Source organism: Venturia canescens, chromosome 4 (assembly GCF_019457755.1).
Source record: "Venturia canescens isolate UGA chromosome 4, ASM1945775v1, whole genome shotgun sequence".
Classification (NCBI taxonomy): Eukaryota; Metazoa; Arthropoda; class Insecta; order Hymenoptera; family Ichneumonidae; genus Venturia; species Venturia canescens.
Genome location: NC_057424.1, coordinates 20,415,314 through 20,435,922, shown reverse-complemented (window position 1 = coordinate 20,435,922; position 20,609 = coordinate 20,415,314). Strand labels below are relative to the sequence as shown.

The window sequence follows — 20,609 nt, the reverse complement described above, 5'->3', positions numbered from 1 at the left end:
ACACTCAATAACTTTGAAAAGTTAGTATGTCAAGGAAACCACTCGTAAATGTCTTTTACGTGTAAATAAGTCTCAGAGCAAAAACTTATGTGTCCACGTTACGTAACCCCTGTATTTACATATACAGGGTGTCCCCGTGCGCATGATCAGCGATAAGAAGTTATTTTTTAGGGTGAAATGTCACTTCGGCGAGTCTCATGCCGTTTCTTAATGAGCTCAACTGTTCCTTAGCTCTCATGATTAATAAATCACAAAAAACAGTCTCGGTCCTTTCAACTGGAAACTTGGTCAAGACCGTTGATTACATTAATTACGTACCAACCCAGGATACCCTTTATATGCAAAGTGTGTTTTGTAAGAACGGATGAACGTGGCCTACTTCCCTTCTTCCCTCTTCTGCTACTTTCTGAGGACCAAGAGAGAGCCTTTCACCAGTTTTTTCAGAGGATTTCCTTAAGCTCAGTTTTCATCAAGCATGTTACTACCTTCAGCCATTCGCTCACTCAGCTTTTCCCTCTTTCCATTCGACACATTCAGCCTTGCACTCGCACGTGACAACACGGACGTGACTTTTATCCCATCATTCGACGATACATAATTTTCGCTGGGACTCGGCTCCGCATGAGAAATTTACAGAAAATTGAAATCGGAGGAAATGACTGGAGAAAGTATCTTCGTTGAAATGATCCGTGTACTGCGAGATCCCCTTTTTAACGATTTCCGGAAAACCAAATATCACTGCTGGCAGCCAACCGACTCGAAGCATTCGCGCAAAAAGTTACAAAAAGTTCGGATACCGTTCGAAACTTCAAAATTAGATTTTTTGTGAAAAGAAATCGAATCGACGTTTTCTTAAATGTCCGCACTTCTGAATCTTCACTGACTTCTCACGATCCAGAGATCGGGGGTTATAAACGAAAGATCCGAAACTTTGAATTTTTTCCAAGTAACTCGACAAAATGAAAATGGTCCAATTTTCGTGACAAAAAATAATCGAGCCCCCATAATTTTCGGACTTGCGCGATGAGGAAACGAGAAGAGGTATCAAAATAAAAAAAAAATAAAAAAAAAAAAAAACGTTTCTAAGCGAATGATGGACTACGATTTAAAAATTTGATGGGAAGACTACAAAGAATTATTGGAGTACAAGCGGATGAAACGAAGTATGTAATGGATCCGGAGGATCGCGGATCGCGGGGTTTCATTCAATCAAACGCTTTCGTAGATGAAACTCCTCGGTTAGTTTGAAAGCGAATGGACAATGAATAGGAACGAAAGTATATCGATGATTTGGAGCATTTTCTACTTCGAACCGAAGCAATTTGTTTGCTCATAGTTTTCATTAGACTCGAAGTCTTGCAACAGCCCGATGCGAAAGTTCTCACAATCAAATTTCCTTCTCACGACGCGGAGTTTCTATACTTTTCTTTCTTTTCATTAGAATATCTTGGAAGTTCGTATTGTGCAATCCAATTAACTGAAAGCCGGCAAAGGGATGCGTTTTTCTCCGTACTTTCAACTTGTTTTCGATTTTTCATCTGCGTAAAAATAAACATTTTAATTTGGATCGAATGGAGGATTGAACGAGTAGACGCGGCAAGGTCTAATAGCAGTGATCGGAAAGCCGTATGAGAGTTTGTCGTGCTTCAAATAAAATTTCAGTTGCAGCGCCAGGCGATAAAGTTTCGGGAAACTTGAAACTTTCGTTTTTCGGGCAAAACTCCCGAAGACTGAAAACTTCGTAAACTTGTGAAAAAATGGTAAATCCTCAAGTTCGATGAAGTTTTTTCGACCGATATAAATGGTGGGTGAGCTTTAATAAAAGGAAGAGAAAACGTGGCTCGTACTTTCCCGAATCTTTATGCGGGTATAAAAAAATAAAAGTCTGACCGGAAAAAATGGTAAATCAGGAGGACATTTTTCTCCTCTCTTTTGAATATTTTTTTATTTTCTTTTTCTTTCATTTTCTCCGCACGTACTTCCGCAGCTGTGGGAAAAACCGCGAAGCGCAGCACATACGGACGATAGTTTATCGTCGTCGCTGACTCTGCCCCGAGTGCATACATGCACGTTCCCTTATATTTTTTTCACCCAGAATATTCCCGTGAAAATTAGTATCGCAGCGTATTAAAATCCGGGAAATGATTTAAAGCTCAAGCCACAGTCAGGCGACGACCCGAGGTAGAGGGAAAGGGATAACAAGGGGAAGCGGGCGGTCGGGGAGGGGGAGGGGGGGGGGGGGATCGTCGGAGAAGAAGGAAAACTTCGGCTTGAACCGGCCAATTCACGAACATTTTTTCCTCGTGTTTCTATTATTTTTTTCGCCACTCCCCACGGCAGGGACCGCGTTAATATTATTATATTACACGTCACGTGAAATAATATTAAAAGCGATTCATCGAGTTATGAGCGCCTGAATTTTTCTCCCATAACGAAGCCTCTGGCAGCGCGGTATAAAAAAAGGAGAGAGAGAGAGAGGGCTAAAAAACCAAAGAATTTATTATATCACTGATAATAAAAACACGAAGGTCGGCGAATATTGCACGTTGCGAATTTTCATAAATTTCGAGGGGTGTTTAAAGCGCATGTTTTTCTAAGGGTGAACCAAACAAATATCACGAGTAAAATATACGAGCGCCTAATTGAATTTGTTTCATGCGGTATCCAGATTGTCAAAAAATCCATTAGAAAGCACCGGAGAGGGACGGCTATATTTTTTCTCCAGTTACGATCCCTCGACTTGCTCACATTCTTAAATTATTTATTTATGAGATGTCACACACGCGCGTGGTTTTATCGAAGACATGATAAATTAAAATCCTCTTACTTCGGCGAGCTTTTTTTTCGAGGTTTCATTGAACACTTGGACATTGTTTGCAATGATTAATCTCGCGTTTAAAACAGTGCTTCATATATATTTGTATTGAAAATGAATCGAGCGAAAAAGTTAGTTGCGAAAATCGCTCTCCCTTCGATTTGACCGCGCGCGTCGAGGTTCGCGATCGTACTGAGGCGAGCGAACTTTGATACGAGCGAGCCCGGCTTCGAGCTTTCGTGGAAGCTCGGCAATCTTCGCGAGTGCTTTAACACTCCCCCGACGCGGAGCCGCACGCACGCGAACTATCGCAACTCGAAAAATTTCCTGTTCGTTTTATCAACCCCTTCTTTCTCCCCCGTGACTGCTGCGCAGTCTTCGAGAAATAAAATAAACGATTTTCAAGATTTATCCCCAATTTGTGCACCTTTTTACCCAGTAACTATGTCGGCAGCAGCTTGTTTGTTCGCCGTCAACAAATTTCTCGCCGGATATTCGAGGTCAAACATTTCGCACCGGTTTCAATGGACCCGGTGACAATGAATTTATTCCTCCGATTTACACCCTCGCCGATGCGTCCTCAAAAGGCATCCAGCGAGCGGGGGAGCACGATTTTCCATCGAAATTTTCTCAAATAATCGCCGAATCTTTGCCACGCTACAATCATCATTTGTCCTGATTCATTGCAAACAAAAATAACCGGAGAAATAGATTTTCACTTTGACTAAGAGTGATAATTGAAAAATTGATAAATCGCAATGAAAAAATCTGAGAAATAATAAACTCGTAACTTTGACATCAAAGTTACGGAAATTATTCAAGTCGAGTTTCGTGCGATTTCTTTTTGCGATGATATTACGGAGAGTCAGAGACGAGATTTGGCTGCAGGCTGCGATCTTTCCTGACAATTGCTCACCCGATTCGTATACGTACTTTGACAGTAGCCGATATAAAAGTGCGCATACAATTTATCAGCGAATGGATACGAGTCTGTGAGTACGCATACTTCGAGAATTGGTGTGAAATCGCATTTGTTCCGTGACCCGTGGGATGTCGAGCAGACATCACAAACGTGGTTCGTTGTATTTCCGTACTCGTCTCGTTAGTTTACACAGGGAGAAACGTGTGGAGCGATAGCACACACGTCACCGATGGATGACACGCGTTCGCTAATTTGTAGAGAGAGAGAGAGAGAGCGAGAGTCGAAGGTGCGAGGGCATGTAGAAAGTAGCTCGTTAGAAGATTGGAGGTGGCGACGAAAGGCGGGTTGTTCGACGGTCTAATTACCGAAGCCCCTCTGATTGGCTGTTAGATTCGCTTCGCTGACTGCACTACAAAACTGACCAGCGTGCTAGTCGCTGTACATCGACCGAGCCCGCCAAATGAATCGCTCATTTTTGGAAAAGCACGTGTGTCCATCAGGATGGACAGCGAGGACATCAAATTTGTTCTAATATCGAAAGGATTCGTGTGAAGCTTTGATCGTTAATGAGAAATAAAGGGGTCAAAGTTCGGCAAAAGACAGCGGAAATTAGAGGACACGTATTCGATCTACTCATCAGTGATTCGGATGTGTACAACGGATCTCGAGCGAAATAGAGTGTACGTTAAATCAACGGAAAAGGCTGCATCAGCTTGAATTTTTCGAAAAGAGATCCGAGGCGCCCGACCGGAATCCTTAGCAGCCATCAAGCCTCTTCTCCTTCAACTGCCAATTTATCTCAACCACAATACCACTCGTACATATATGTATGTTTTTCAAAGCTTTCGTCTCATTTTACTTCAAGCCAGGGAGAACAAATGAGAGGGAGGTGAACCGTAAAAGAATCCTGTCGTAATCCGGAGGCGTAAAGCCGTTCAGCCATAAGAGACCGATACACGTTCGCAATCCCGTCTCCGCGATGAGAAAAAAAGAGTGAGACTAAGATCGAAGGAGAGAGACGGAAGAGGCACGGAATAAGAAAGCTCATCAACCGTCTCCGAACAATAGAAACGAATTCCGTTGACCCGAACGAGCAACACCGGTGTAGACGTATCATCGTCTCGGATTATCATCGCTTCGGAAGGAACCTCGAAATGTTCGTAAAACCATGGATTTTCACGTACGAAAAAAGTCGTTTTTACGAACACGGGCGACTCTTCCCTTACGTGAAATGAGCTTCGTGTTACATTTCCAACTTTTCAGCACTTTCGAAACTCACTCTTTACTTGCGAGCCTTTTCTAAGACTTTGATAATAAACATACGACACAAAAATCAGCAAAATAATGTGTCAAAAGATTGAAAATATGGTGATGAATTAGTAAAGAAAATTCGTTCGAATCGTCACGAAATTTCGGATGAATACCTCGAAGACGAGAGATAGCGAGACGGTATCGCAAAAGTAAATGGTACAAAGACGAAAGGACGCGCTGCGGGATGTATGGGATTGCTGCATTGATTTCCATAATATCTAGATTCCCGTGCATTTCCGCGAGCGTTTTACCGTAAAACAGGGATTCGTGTGCTTTTTAGGGATTTTCGTTTGGCCGTTCGTTCACATTCACATCCGCAAGATGCTATATTTGTATATAAAAACGTGTCTGTAGATGTATATTCGTAGATATGCACGAGGTTGAAAAGCTGGAGGGATACCCAACTCGTTGTTTGCTCACACATACACTTTGAATCTTATATTCTGCTCTCTGGAGCTGCTCTTGATCCTGGCGAAAGCGCACCATTGGGAAGTTGTATATGAGAAGGGCGAGAGGAAACAAGGTGGAACATGAGGGAACCGCGACCTTTGCCCCATAGCCGTTTCAACGCGCGTACTGTTTATGCATCACTCCAACCTCGTACACAGCCAGACTGTTTTCCTGTCTTTTGCGTCTCGCCTATATACTCACGTGGCAATATATAAATATAAATACTCTCGACGATAGCTGGGAGCTCTGGGCTCATCCGCGTTGTCGGGATGCTGTCGTTTATATCGATAACCGCGGGCGAGAATGTGTTTTGCGTCTCGAGACGTTGCTTCGCGTTGCTCCCTCTCTCTCTCTCTCTCTCTCTTTGTCTCGCTTCTGTTACCTTTACCTTGTTTTTTTTTCGTGAGTTTTATAATGGCGAGGAGAGCAGTAAGAAAAGAGAATTTTTCAACGACTTTGCGCACAGTGTATCCACGTGGAAAAGCGTTTAGAGCTCCATCGTCGAGCGATTTCCGTACGTCGTATTTTATTTTCCCCCCTCGTATATTATCTGCATGCTGTGATTCGATCTAATATTGAGGGAAAAAAATCTCATGCTGTGAGAAAATGTTTAAGGTTCCTGGGAGAAAATTGATAAAATGTGGAATGTTTCCAGAAAGGGGATGAAAAAGTAGCCAGTGCCAAAAAGCGTGGCAAGCTTCGAGGGCAGAGTGTTTGGAAAAATGGAAATCGCTTCTTCTGTGTTGACGTTCCCAATGTTTCAGTATCATTTTTTCCCCCAATTTTGTTTTCCATACTTTCATCATTTGTTATTTATATTTCAGGCAAATCTTTCTCGTCCCTTTCTACATCGTCAATCTTCTTTTTCCCCTTATTTTCGCACTCAACAATCCTAAGGTGCTTTTACGTTCGCTTAGACAGCGGTCATGCTTAGGTATGAAACTCATAATTATGATTTTAAATAATGCACAGAGACGGGCACACAAACGAGTCAAATACGTCGAAATTGTAGCACACAGAAACTAGTTCCCCATGTTTTACTGAATGATTAAATTAATTAAGACAACGTCGGAATTACTTGTGTAGCAGGTGAACGTCCATTGTTCCATTCCTTGGCATGTCTCTACTCCTGTTTCGCGTCGAATGCCATCCTAAGTATATGGGATCATCGAGACAGAATTGAAACTTTCATCTTTGTTCATGCTGCTGTCGGAATTTAGGACCCCGCATGTTTCCTTCAAACCTCGAACTCAAGAGGATTTTCCTCATAACCAAAATCACAACTGAAATTCAACGAACAGCAGAATTTCACGATATTCAGATACTTTTTTGATTTCTCAAACCCTTTCGACAAACGGAACGCAGTTTCACTCATTTTTTTGCAAATTCTTACCCTTTCACCCCAACTTTGTCAACAATACAGATGGAAAGCCAACGAGGCCTTCGATACTGCAAGGAGCACGAATCCAAAGTAAAAACTGTCTTCGTGGTAGTGGCTCTCACGATTTTGACGATTCGGCCTAAGACTACCCATATACTATATGTTTGTCTACGAGCCAGAGCGACAAGAGGGGTTGACAAGTTCTCCTGGATGACCTACGTTAATCCAAGGAGCGAGTGTGCTACTCCAAATAATCAAGAGTCAACGCATCAATCTCAGTGAAGTCTACTTCAAACGTACAATTGGCCCAACTGGTTCAAGGATCGTATACGCATGAGAGATGTGTACATGTCAGTACCTCGATGTTATCTTGACTCAATAGAAGCAGTGTTTGCTCTGTTCTAATATTCACTCCAAAGCCTTTGTATCATATTGTAAAAGCTTTTTTTTTTGGTTTCCTTGTAAATTCCATATTCTCATGTATTACTAGGTGACGAAATGAGACTTTTATAAAAATTCGTACATGCGATCGATAGAAATACAAAATTTTATGAAAAGTGGATAAATCGTACCTAAATAGTGTGCACGGTGAATTTGGTTCTTCAATTTTTTTTATTACGTTCAAACGCATTCATGATTTCATCTGTTCAGCATGCAACTGGGGCGAAATACGATACTTATTCATGGTCTTCGACAAATGCTCAACCTTGATAAATAGGCAGGGAAAATAGTGGAATAGAAAATATCGAAGAAGCTTTTTTCGCATTTTTTTAACTTTCATTATAGGAACAAACTGCCTTTTTGATGCGAGGAAGAAACTCACGGAGCTTGTGTTTCAAACAACCTCGAAATATAATACCTCGAGGAACGCTGTTCATTCGCTCTATTGCAATGGACACTTTTTTAACTGAACAGGCTGGAAATCCCAGTGAAGGATCAGTAGATATTCAAAGCTCGGTAAGTGTGAGTTTCTTACAAACAAGTAGAAGTAAAAAAAGTTTCGAGTCAAAAAATAACTCAGTGAATTCCAGAAATTTTTGTTATTTTGTAATTCATTCATTCTACGAATCCGATATCTTCGAGGGCGGATCATCAAGGGTTGGCTCATTGTATTTTTGGCACTGAATTCATAGTTCAATCGTATTTGTCATAAATTTGAACTGTTTTTATCGTCAAGGAACGCTTTTAAATAAATAACGTTCGGCGGAACGTGACGCACGATAACTGCCCTGGTGATGAGGTGTTTTCCCTTCGGTTTGGCCCAATTTTTGTATAATTTTTTGTAAAGAGCTCATTGCGGTAGATTTCCACTCATTTATTTCCTGGAAATCGAAAATTTCATATTCCAGGAGAAGTTTGAGGGTGCATTGACAAAGGCTTAAGCCGCCGCTTTGCAAATGAGTTCTGGGAACGAAAGAAAGACCTCTGAACATGGCGATATCATCAGGCTTCTCTCGCATGCATCAAACAAGCGTATGGTCTATTCATAAACTTCAAATTCGAAATGTAACACCGTTTCAACGAAAATTTAATGCTATTCGCTTACTAATTATTTAAACCCATTGGAAATTTAGCGAGGTGCATAAGCAGCTAAAAGTGTTTGCGTTGATATTGATAGTTTTACGTGTTTGTCTACGAAAATCAAAGCCAAAAGCTCCAACGTTGGTATTAATTTTCGAAATGACTGAACGAAGGTGAAAGATGAATGAAGTTTCATTCCATTTCCATCTGATGGATGTTACGGTATAAATTATACTCTTTTGAATGAATAAACTTGAACGATGATGGCCTTGTTGATCGCAGACAGAAGAGAAAAGCTCGAGTAAAATGAAAATGAATCTTCAAAAGAATCCAAATTAAGAAACGTTCATACTTACCTTTGTTACTCTTTTCCTTATTGCCGCTTACTCACTTTTTCGCTGTTCTTCTGCTGCTCCTCCCTCGTTTTATTATTTTTATATATCTAACGTTGTTACTGTAAGAAGCTCTTAACCGTAATGGACTCTCGTTACGAGGAAACGAAGAGCGGTGGCGAGAACGAGTTTGCTGGAAAGACGAGTATGACATGAGAGAGAAAAACAAAAGGAAATGAGTGTACAGTAAAATGAGGCTCGAGCTTTCCTCCCGAGGAAGAGAAAAACGAGATACGGAGAAAAAAGGCATCCACGGTACAAGAGATCTCCCTCCCTGTCGTTACAGTCTGAGATTTTCTCGTTGACCCACAAACGTTCAACAATAACCGATAGCTGAGAGGGAGAGGAAGAAAGAGCGAGAGAGAAATGAGGATAAAAAACAGGAAGAAAGAGACGCGGAAAGCCCGTGGCCACTTTTTGTTGGAATAACTCGCTAAATTTCAAGAATCCTTCGCTACTTCGAAACTACCATTTGCCATTACATATACATAAGGGACGGTATATTATCTTGAGTTGCATGAGCGCGAGAGAAGAGTCTCGGAAACTGTTAGATTAGTCTGTCCTCGTTTCGCTCGGAATAACCGATTTAATTGATAATGTGAGAGACTCTGGTTGGAACGAGTTGGTGTATGATCGCGAGACGATCTCGCGAGATAGGAATCGCGAGGGGAGAAAATGATGTAGAAGTCGCAATAGAGGACAATAACCGAGGAAATATATCGGGATAAAGAATCTAAAAAAGCTAGAAGATTTCTCAATCGTATCTCTCGAGTGAAGCAATAAAATGCAGTAACGAAAATTCGAGGACGTAATGTGCGAACTCTGGGTATAACAACGTCACACCGACAAATCGTTACGTCCACAATAGCTGCGGATAGGAGAGATAGCGAAACGGAGAAAGCGAAAGAAAGATGGATACAAAAGCTCGAAGAAGATAAAGAACTTTTGATTTCGGAGCACATATACCGGACGTGTGAAGCTCGAAAAATCTCATCGAAGATCCGCCGGCTACGATCTATCACGTTGTTCACGATCGAGTAATAATGTCCCACCGTGAAACTCGATTGTCGACGAGAAAACGAGTTTACGGATGATCGCACGAGGCGAGACGACCCGAACGTATCAGCTTTTACATACGTGTCCACGATAAATATATTTACAAATAAATACAAGTGTGTTCGAGTCAGGATGCACTTGCCTGTCATTGTCTCGAGCGCTGGATCTACCATTCGACAGAAAAGTACCAGTCTTATTTCGCTCGAACGAAAGAAAAAAATTACATAGTCGTAAACGAATGAAAATTCAAATTGGAGAAAACTCGAGGGAAAGATTTTTCTGCAGTTTTGGTGAAACATTCTGCGTCCTTCGATGACATTTCGTGAGTTTCATAAAAATATATTTCCCTACAAAATAATTCGGCGATTGTTTTTGCAAGAGACAAAAAATGAGTCACAGTCGTTTTTAAGATTCGACGAGCTGCCAATGTGTTGAGGTCAACAGTAAGGGATAATTAATGGAATCAAAGTGTCAAGATTTTCACTAAAAAACTTTGATGTCGTATTAATAATACATGGCTGCTTAATGGCTACGGATGATAATACAATTGAGTGGCTCCGTCTCTTCGTCACTGTCGGCGATTAGGTACACTTTTGCATTACTATTTTGATTGTACGAAGAGGATGAACGAAAATAAATAAATGATGAATCACTCTGCGGTTGCTCCAACGTGATGATCGATCGAGTAATCGCAAGTCGTTTAATTTGCTATACAATCTACGCCTTAGGTCTATTGGAAATACGAGTTTCGTCAGACTCGTCAATTATCTTCGTTTAATTCGTAAAAAATAAGACTGTACACTTCGTCTCAATGGTTGAGTAACAACGAGAATTATTTCGCACACTCGATTATTGCACTATAAAATAGTAATTACAATTCCGCCTAGCAGCGTGGTTAATTCTCAGAGTTACACGCCCTCGTCGCATTGATTTGTGCGTAATTGAAAAACGGATCGTAAATATCGTACGATCGATTATGTGGCTTAGCGTTCATTAGTTGGTCTATCAGTTATTTATAAAGAGTTAAATTAACCTTGGACGTTGCCAAGATACGATGAGGTATACATTGTTCCGCCGTCATTTCCATTAATTACTGTACATGAGACTCGTCAACTTGAGCATCGTTTTGTCGTGGCTATCTTTCGAGTTCGATCTCCACGTGCGGCAAGAGATCCGGATCTGTAAAAAAAAAAACCGAAAATTCCAAATGAAAATCAAGCACCGCACGAGTTTTTCATTCGATTAAAAATACCAAGAACAAAAGAACAACAGAAAAAAAAGTAAAATTCGCCACAAATATAGTGTGAGAGGAACATTTTTAATGAAGCCAAACAAATGATGTTGTTCGGTATCAATTGGACCGTAGTAATTAATTAGAAAGGCACAACGTAACAGGGAAGCCCCATATGTGCGGCAAACGTTGGCGAATAGTAAAAAAAATATAACAAAACGAAACAAAACAACCAGTCAAGCAGCGCGCGCGCGGGCGCGCACCCGTGTGTGCGTGTGTGTGTGGGTGGAAAAAAACGAGGAAGATGCGCGCCGGACGAGTGGGAGTAGCGAAAAAAGGAATAGAATATAAGAGAAAAAAGGACGTTGGGAAGAAAAAAAATAGGAAATAAAAAATAGACGAGAAGAGCAGGAGGCAAAAAAAAGATGCGGGAGTACGAGAGACGAGGTCGACCGAGTCATAAATCCTGCACCTTGCCACGCAAACGTCGAGATACGGGGAACGTAACTTCCGACGAGTGAGGAACCCCCAACCCGGTTGTTGCAGGCTTTCCCTTCTGCTCTCGTCGCTCCTGTACCGCACCGTAGTACGATACCTTAATCCCGCGTCCAATGCCCTTTACAGAACACACATCCCATCCGACTTCGCGCACACACATTTACATCCGTGAACACTATATAATTGCGTTTTAACGTAGCTAAATTCGCACAACATGGACAAATTATTTTCTCGAAAGAAAGCTTTTTCTCCGGTGCTCCAATTCCCACTGCAAACTATTTAAAAACACTTTTTTCTTGTAGAAACAACACTTTCAATTCTACAACTGATATCGCGGGGCTTACAGCGGTTTCACAGAAACGGATTAATCTGAATATAATTATGAGTGATTCGGAAGTGCTTCACAGTTTCAAAGTCCACGCGTTATCCTTTCGCAAAGCTTTTTCCTTATTATCGCAGCGACATTTCCAAGTAGTGAATGGTATCACGTGTCCTTGTCCGCACTTAGACGAGGCGTTTGCTTCAACGGAAGGATCGTTTCGACGAAACTCACGTGGTTATAATAACAACAGCCAGTTCCGGAAGAGAAAAGGACGAGAAACGGGGGATGGGACGCAAAAAGAAGAGAATCTTTGCTGAACTATCGTGACGACGAGCAGTGAGACCGCCTTGCGTACTCGCCATTTAACTGTATATATAAAACAGCACGAGGCTTAGTTACAAGTTTTAAATAGTTTCAGCGAGGAGAAGAAATTACATCGACGAGAGTGTGAGAGACGCTGGAACGACCAGGTGTCCATATTATCCATTTTCTCTTCTAACCTCCTTGTCATTTGTTTCTTTTTTCTCTTGGGTGATAACTCTCCAGCACTTTTATCCATTTTTCTTTTCATATTCTTTGCTTTTGACGCTTGTTGTATAATTTGGATGAGAAAGTTGTCCCGGAATTCGACTGATTCGATGATGTTGGGTCGAGGCATCCGAAGACAAGAGTTCAGGATTTGGGGACTCGATCATACAATATTTGGTTTGAGGTCAGGAATACTTGTATGGAAAAAGGGTTGACCGGGCTCGAATCCGGCAGAAAATTTCACTCGAAATCTCAATTTTTTGCTGCGTCTTCCATCGAAGAGGAAAATGATACAGAAAATGTAGCATCCTGGGACCTACTCGGAGCTTCGACCCTCCATTAGTCGAGCCGACAGCCTGGTCGATATGAAAGTGATTTTTCCTCTTTGAGCCTCGATGGAAGATTCTAGTCTAGTGGTCGTCTTTATTTTCCTTTACTTCATCATAAAAATAAGGGCTCGAGGCTCCGCCACTGTAAGGGGTTAATACGCTCGGACATAAGTCGCATTTTAGTCCGGTCGGACGTTCCCATGGAAAATTTTGGTCGCCTAGCATCGAAGATTTAGAAGGATCGAAACGGAATGCATGAGAGGCACACAGGCCGGAGTCGCCTTGAAGAGCTTAATGCTTTCTTCCTCGTGTGGTATTCTTCAGGGAGCTTGACGGAGTGCCCGTTTTTCCGGAATGTCGAACATGTCCTCTTCCTTTGATCATTGGGGCAATTGGTCTCCTGTGTGTGTGCGCGTGTGTGCGCGCGCGTGGCTCAGGGCAAGCAGGGTGAGGCTCCCTCCTTGCTGCGCTGCAAGGGATTTTCCACTCGAGCCGGGGACCATTCGACGAGAATTCTTCCGTTCACTTTGCCCCGCAGCCTCTTTATTTTTCTTTCTCCTTCGCTCCTCCCATTTTGTCTCCGCTTCTCTCCCGTGTTTTCGTTCAGGGATGCTGGAAAAAGGAATTGGGGCTCGTCGCGCCTCGAGCTTATGTACGGGATAAAAAGACCGCGTGGAGCAGCGACGCGAATGTGAATCCAAAGGTTCGACGTGTCTCACGGTACGAAGACTTAACGGGCTGGCAAACAACTTTTCCCTCCTAACCGAGAGCCTCTTAGGTAAAACTCGAAGAGCGTAACACATCCACCAAAAGCTTTTTGAAGACCCGCGCCATGTGATAACGAGATGCGCGCTTTACGTTTCCCAAGATTTTTGGAACTTCAAAGGAACATCGAAGTAGGGAAGAGCGAGGAGGACACTGATGATCAGAGAAGCATTTCGAGTTGGGTATCCGATGAGCCAGACCTTGTGTCAAGCCTTTTCCTACTTTTCCATAACAATAATACAGTTTTTAGCAAACGTAGCAGCTCAGAATCAGTCAAAATGCTCAACGTCAAATCGTAGCAGTGCGAAAGCTCCCCCGAACTCGGAAGAGACGAGTGGGCGAGTGTATAAAAAACTCGGTAGATCCCAAAAGATTTTCATCATGGTTTTAATGAGAAGAGACAAAATGAATAAAGTAACATTACCGTTCCGGCTCTCCTCGATGTAGAGACTCGTCCTCTGTGATCGTCGACGGTCCACGGTGCCGTACCTGACTCTGGGTTCGATCCTCTGTGCAGATACGTAAGTCGGGGTTGTAAAATCATCGAGGACTTCTCTGCGTTCAGGAGTCCTCGTATTGCGTTTTCGACATACGACGACACCGATGAGAATTCCTATTCCCACTAGAGTCAAGGAAGCACCCCCTGCGAAGTTGACAACAATAAAAAAACGCTCAGCAAAGAGAATGCAATATTTCCATCTCGCGTCACATGCAAACATCGTGTTCGACAGTCTCGAGAGCATTGGATGCATCGCGAGGTATTACGAACCGCGTAGTTGCACGTGCGTTTTCACTCAGACGATATTTTACGTTTTTGCAAATCGCGAGGTTACAGCACCTCTGTAAAAATCCTCGGCGGATATATGCTCAACTGATTTCAACAATATTCTGCGTCATTGTGTAATACCGAGACAAAAGAAACCGAATGGGTTACGTTTCGGGGATGACCGAAACACAGAGAAAAGTGAACGAGTCGTAAAGAACTGCGGAAAAACAATGTGCCCATTCGGAATTAAAGCAATTCTCCCATTTCGGTGAACCTTTAACAATGTGCGGTTAAACAAAAAGGTTATTCCGAAAAAATCCACATGGAAAATACGAAGCTTTTGTAACTAAATTCGCCATGAATTTGTCGTATTCAAAAGCTGTTGTATATGGAGTTTGGCCAGTCAGCCATGTAATTCAGTGAGAGTAATTGCAACTAATTCATATTGGAGCAAAACGTGGATCATCCTAATAACAAAAAAAAGAGATGTTCCGTCAAAGGATGATGATGCATGCTCCGGGCGTTCATTGGAAGCAGTATTTCCACGAACAACTAAATCAAAACGAAGAGTCTCTATGGAACCAATCTCGAGTCAAAAAGGCAATGGAGTAAACCATCTGAACCTTTGTTGTTGGCAAATTTTCATGAAAAGCTGGAAATAACATTTGCGTCGAGTTTTGTACGAAATATTTGTTGTAAGCGGAATTCTCCGACCAGCTCTCAAGAAGAACGTTTTGTGCAGGCTCTTTCCGAGAACGACAGTGGTTTCGAGCATCAGAAATATTTCAATTATCATCCGATCGAACGAGAGATTACGAAATTGTGGAAAAGGAAAAATAAAAAGTGCACTGGGTGAGCGTAGAAGAGGATGAGAAAAAATCGTTGCGAAGGGTGACGAACGAGTTGAAAGTATTGGTGATAGAGCATTTTGGCCACCTCTCGTTCTCTTTTCTCAACCAGGTTTTACCAATGGAAAAACGTTCTCGGTAATGATTGACAACGTGTCCATGTTCGGGCGACACTCATCGGTCTCAATTAAAATGACGAAGAGGATTAATCGGCCGATTCTTTCAACTTTTTGTCTCCGCAGTTTCATCTCCTCAATAACTCTGAATTGAAAATTTCGAGATTGCTTTTTAACTTGTTTTTATCAATTTCCTTTGGTGGCTCCTATTTTTCTTGTATTAAAAACAAAATGTTGGTTTTTTTATTTGAAACTCCACATTTTTGTGATGAATTTCCAGAGGATCACATTTTGTCGTATTTCTTCATCGTTATTGCGATTACTCGCTGGTTAATCTAGTTTTATGGAAAATTATCTCCAAAGAAAATTGCAAAAGGAAGAAAGCTACGTTCAGCTTATTTCTGAAGGAACAGTGGTTTCCAAAGACCGAAAAACGTCTACATTTCCGCTAAAATTAGCAAGTTTCTATTGCAATCGCTATCTAGTTCCAGCATTGTCGGAACCGAGGTCGGAACAGTATCCGTAATGAAACTGGCGTGAAGCCGAGAGCGCAGCTGAAATATATAAAAATACTGAATAGTCAGACACTTGTTTTCCACCTCGAGATTTCTACGTTTTAGAGATTTTGGAATGACGATTCTTCTGAAAGGATGAGGTATGGGAACTGCCTTTTCATCCCGGTCTGTACGATTCTTGCCGCCCCCTCAAGCACGAAGAGAACTCGATTCGACGTGGTTCAACCGTTATTCAGACCGGATAGACTTTCACCGAGGCGCGAGTATTCAACTCTCTTCGCGTCTTTCCTCTTCCATTGCTCCACCTCGTTTTATTCGGCTTCGAGAGTTTCTCCCTCGCTCTCTTTATTACTCTTATTCTCGATCTCCCTAAACGTTTTTTCGAGACGAAAGTTAGCTCCTTCTGCCAAGTCGTACAAGGGAGCGAAGAATATTCATCTCTTTGTTTGATTCCATGCTGAAGAATGTACAGCCACAAAGAAAGCGAGTCTTGTGTATGGCAAGACAGCCTTTACCTTACTTTGATTCTCGTGACGCTTTTTGAAGAACGATGTACGAACGAATGATTCTGCGTGTCAGGCTGAGGGGAGGAAGAGAGCTACGAGGATCGCTAGTCTCCATAAACGAGTTTTCGAGGGTTCAAAACATGAGGAGGAAAACAATAGTGTGAAGAGACATACAAACCTATTACTGCGACAAGAATAATCATATTTTCTGAATTGACGTTTTGCATATTCTTGAGCACCGAGCCACCGGATCTTTCAAGTTTGTTGGCCAACTTCTCGGAGATCCGAATGTTCCTCAGCATGGCAGGCTCGCTCTTCCCTCGTCCGTTCACCGCGTAAACTGCAACGTTGTAGTCGAAGCCAGCATCGAGATCGTGCAAATGAAAGCTCGGATGAGGATTCATCTCCTGATAAATCGGCGGAGATTCCCCGGCGACGCCTTGATCGCTCTGAGGCGTTTGGAGGGTCTGCGACGTCAGAACCAATTCGTTACCGTCGTGATGACTACTGCGGACCTCCAGTAGAAAATGCTGGGGTAAACCACCGTCCGAACCAGGCAAACAATTCACCTCCAAGGTGCTGCTGTCGTTGCGGATCGTACAGTCGATCGGTTGTTCTGGTAATTCTGCAAAAGAATTTATTTCTCACTTAGGAAGCGCGATCATCAGCGACATTACTTTCGAAGACGCTTCTCAACTGCCGTTGTCTCAATTTTCCATTATGAAACGTTTTCCTCGCGAAAAATCATGTACAATTGTTACGTCCCCGTAGAAGATTTTGGATTAGTAAGGGGGGGGGGGGGGGAGGGGGGGTACGCGACACGGTATTGACTCTTCTTTCGGGTCAAGACACTCAAGTCCTTTACCCAGGGACGAGAGCCACGTCTGTTGAGTATGGGAGCGCAAGAATGATGTTTCTTTTCGTGACTTAGGTTGATTTAGACCACGAAGGCATGCAGATAAGCTCTTTTGAGGTGATGTGATGAGATTTGGTTTGAATAAAGGAGTACTCACTAGATTTCTCTTTCTAGGCTACTTGTTGTACTTCTTTATTAGAAGGTACTGGTTGTTCCCTCTTGAGTTCCGATACAATGGTCCGAGTTCGAAGCGTCGTCGTAGGTTTAGAGCAATTACAAATGCTCGCGCCGAGTTAGATTAAAAATAATTATTATTTTATTCGGTTAATTGCTTGGTATATTTGGAAATCCGCTTTGGTTTAGGTCTAGTACAGTGTGATTGACTTGAATTTATTTCTTAAAAACTTTCTATGTCCCGATTTCAGTAAAGAATTAATCGAAATTCTGACTAAGTCCTTTTCCTTTGTTTTAATCGCCAATTAGTCGGGCATAGTAACGGTGTAAAAGATTTCGATGAAGACACTGCTTTTCCAGTGTCCGAGTGTCCTATTTTATAGGATTTCTCCCATCTGCAACCCGTTCTTCCGATTGGTTCGCTAAATCGGGATCGCGTGACTTCTGTGCTTTGAGGGGTGAGCTAAGAGTTTCCAAGGTTGACTTATTATCCTTGAAAACTTATGAGCCTTGAAAAGAAGAGACTCGTGGCTTTAGTAATGTCATTTTTATGGCTTTTCACAGAGATGTTCCTTTTGTTTTTCTGTTCATAATTTTAGTTTTGCCATGCGCGTGCCACACTGTGTGATAAGGATTGCCCTATGGTTTGCGTGTTGCGCGCAGCGCGTATGACTCTGTTGCTTCGAAGGCGGCACAAGAGGGGTCTATAGTAATAGTGTGTAGTGACTCGTGTTATTGCGTTCGGCCAACTCTTTCCCCTTGCTCTGATAATTTTTATGCGTTGATATGATATTTGGTTTTATAGAAGGCCTATTTTGGTGTATTACATTTTCTTTTATTTTGTATCTGTGGTTTATTTCGTCGATTGTTAGGTTACTGTCATTGGGGCTTAGAAATTTATATGTCAAAGGGTACTGATCATGATGTAACACAATTTTGAATAAAAAGAAAGAGCTTTGGACTTCAAAAATTCGGAGCTCTCTCGATCCCGTTGCAAAGCTCCGAGGTTGAAAAAAAGCAATCAAAAAAGCGAGCGCGATAGTTTGTTACGATTTGACAGAGTTAAAAAAATGTTCGTCGCTGAAATTTTGATGCGCAGTAAATAATCCTTATAAAGTATATAAAGTCTGAGAGAAACTCGTTTCGATCGGGAACTAATATTCTGCGAACGATGAATGAAAAAGCTTTGCCGAACCACAGCATATGCACGTTGAAGCGTGACTCTATTTTTCAACGTGAGAATTTTTGCCTCATAAATCATTCGGGTTAAATCGATGAATCGCGATCGACTTCTCGTCACTCAAAAAAAAAAGGCAATATCGTTGCATGAAAAGCAAAAAGAAAAAGGCTGATATGGCCGCAGTTGGTGTTTTTTCTATTTTTTTTTCCTTCACTGCTCGGTGAATTGAACGAATTTTTAACGTCACCTCGGTGCAGAATATTGAAAGGTATATGAATGGATGAAACACGAGATACGAATTGCCATACACATTGATAAAATACGCTGATTAATTGAGTTCACTTAGCAGTTGATAAATTTTTGTCCTTGCTTTGATCGAAACCTGCTCGTTATTTTTTTCATCCCAAAAAATCCTCTTCTCGAGCGTGACGTTTGATGTGGGAAAACTCAAAAAGACTTGCTCAGCTGAGTGCTCCGTTGGATATCTCGGAAATTCAAACGCTTATTCATAATTCGGAATCGACAAAATATACGTTACTAGATGCACTTTGTTTCTATGCCAAAAATGTCTCAAGATCTTCTGCAACATTTCGAGTCACGTTCGCCGAATAGTTCTATAATTACTCGTAGCTCTGGGCTTGGTGGTTCCAAGGGATGGACCAGGACGAGGGAAGCTGCAGCTATGATCGAAGAGGCACGAAACTGATAATGTTGTGGAGGAATGAAGTTTGAAGCCGGGCGGAGAAGAGAGAGTAAGAGAGAAATGGAAGAAAGGGAGAAAGAAAGAGAGGAAATTTCCGTCCAATTTCGTCGGGGTACTCTCGGTGGGGCACCACTCAACGTTTGCCCACTCAAAGATCTCGAGGGCAAACCACTCGACTCGCCGCACATGGACGAGAGAGAAAAAGCGAGAGAGTTTACTGTATCTTTGCCTCACTTCTAGCAGAAGAGCTTCGATATATAGCAACAACCGTACTGAAGGCAATTGGTACGAGGAAGGTATGGAGAAGGTGAGGGGCCTCGTAATAGGACCAACACTCGACAAGAAGGAAACCTCTCTAGTGAGTTGTTCTGGCCGATTAAATCGAGTATTTTACGTTCTATCGTAATACGCCGGTGAAAAATCTCGATCCAAATTGTTCTGTATATAAAACGGATGATCGAAGAAAAATCGAGTTTAAAGGTTTCATTTGATCCTTTGCCTCATTCTCGTCCTCGATGGGCCGCCGCAACTTCGTGGTTCAACGTCAAACCGGGTCTTTTCAATTTAAAAAATATTTTCCAAATTATATTTCCTGACGTAAAATAGTTATGTGTTTATCTGCTCCTTTTATGGTGCGACGCGTGTAAAGTCGAAGTTAAAAATCGGGGGATAAAGCGAAATGATTTTTGGTCGAACTCATTCAGGTTTTTCTTTCATTGTTACAAAAGTATCCCGCGCGTATAGCGTTGATGAGAAAATATTGCGGGAAAAAAGTGGTAGTTTGACGAAAAAGTACGAAAGTACGAGCGGGCTGTAGTAATGAAAATGTTTGGAAGCGTTGCGGTGGCTGAAGCAACATGTTTGTGATTCGCATTTCCCCAGGGAGAAAGAAAGGGAAAAAAGGTTAAGTAAAAGCATTAATAATCTGGTGGAAAAGAAGGCCGAAATATAATAATAAAAAAAGAAAAAGAAAAAGTGGAAACAAGAGCAGACAATTTGAGAATTACATGACTCACTGGGGAATACAAGGAACGAGTACGATGGGTACATACCGGTAATGTGCGGGGTTAAAAAAAAGTGAAAAAATATAACCCTCGGGACTCACTGGCTTGGACGACGTTGAACGTGCACGGGGAACGTTGTCTTCCAACGCTGTTGCTCGCCCAACAAGCCAATGTTCCGTAATCCCCGTCGACCGTTGGTACGTACTCGAGTACACTGATCAAACCCTTGTTTTGTGCCCTCGAGTTTGGTATTGGCGAGACGTCCCCCCTGGACCCATTGTACGTCCATGAAAATCTCACCGTCTCACTTGGCTCAGCGTCGACGATGCATCTGAGACGAAGTACCTCACGAGGAGCCGCTGCAATCTCATTTCTTTCGAATCCTGCACTGCATCTTGGAGCATCTGTTCCGCAACAAAT

The 20,609-nt window shown here is 42.2% G+C and overlaps 2 protein-coding genes across 2 annotated transcripts in view; both read right to left on the bottom strand.

Moving 5' to 3' along the window:
• Positions 1 to 2,993, bottom strand: part of LOC122409167 (hemicentin-2-like) — a 144,615-nt gene extending 141,622 nt beyond the window's left edge. Inside the window, exon 1 of the mRNA XM_043416507.1 lies at positions 2,828 to 2,993. The gene's annotated coding sequence lies outside the window, so the exon portion shown is untranslated. The remainder of the gene's footprint in view (positions 1 to 2,827) is intronic.
• Positions 2,994 to 10,325: 7,332 nt separating this feature from the next.
• Positions 10,326 to 20,609, bottom strand: part of side (sidestep) — an 84,376-nt gene continuing 74,092 nt past the window's right edge. Inside the window, exons 10-13 of the mRNA XM_043416508.1 lie at positions 20,291 to 20,593; positions 16,451 to 16,897; positions 13,946 to 14,164; positions 10,326 to 11,027 (exon numbers count right to left, since the gene is read on the bottom strand). Of these exons, the coding sequence (XP_043272443.1) occupies positions 10,984 to 11,027; positions 13,946 to 14,164; positions 16,451 to 16,897; positions 20,291 to 20,593 (1,013 nt within the window). The 3' untranslated portion in view covers positions 10,326 to 10,983. The remainder of the gene's footprint in view (positions 11,028 to 13,945; positions 14,165 to 16,450; positions 16,898 to 20,290; positions 20,594 to 20,609) is intronic.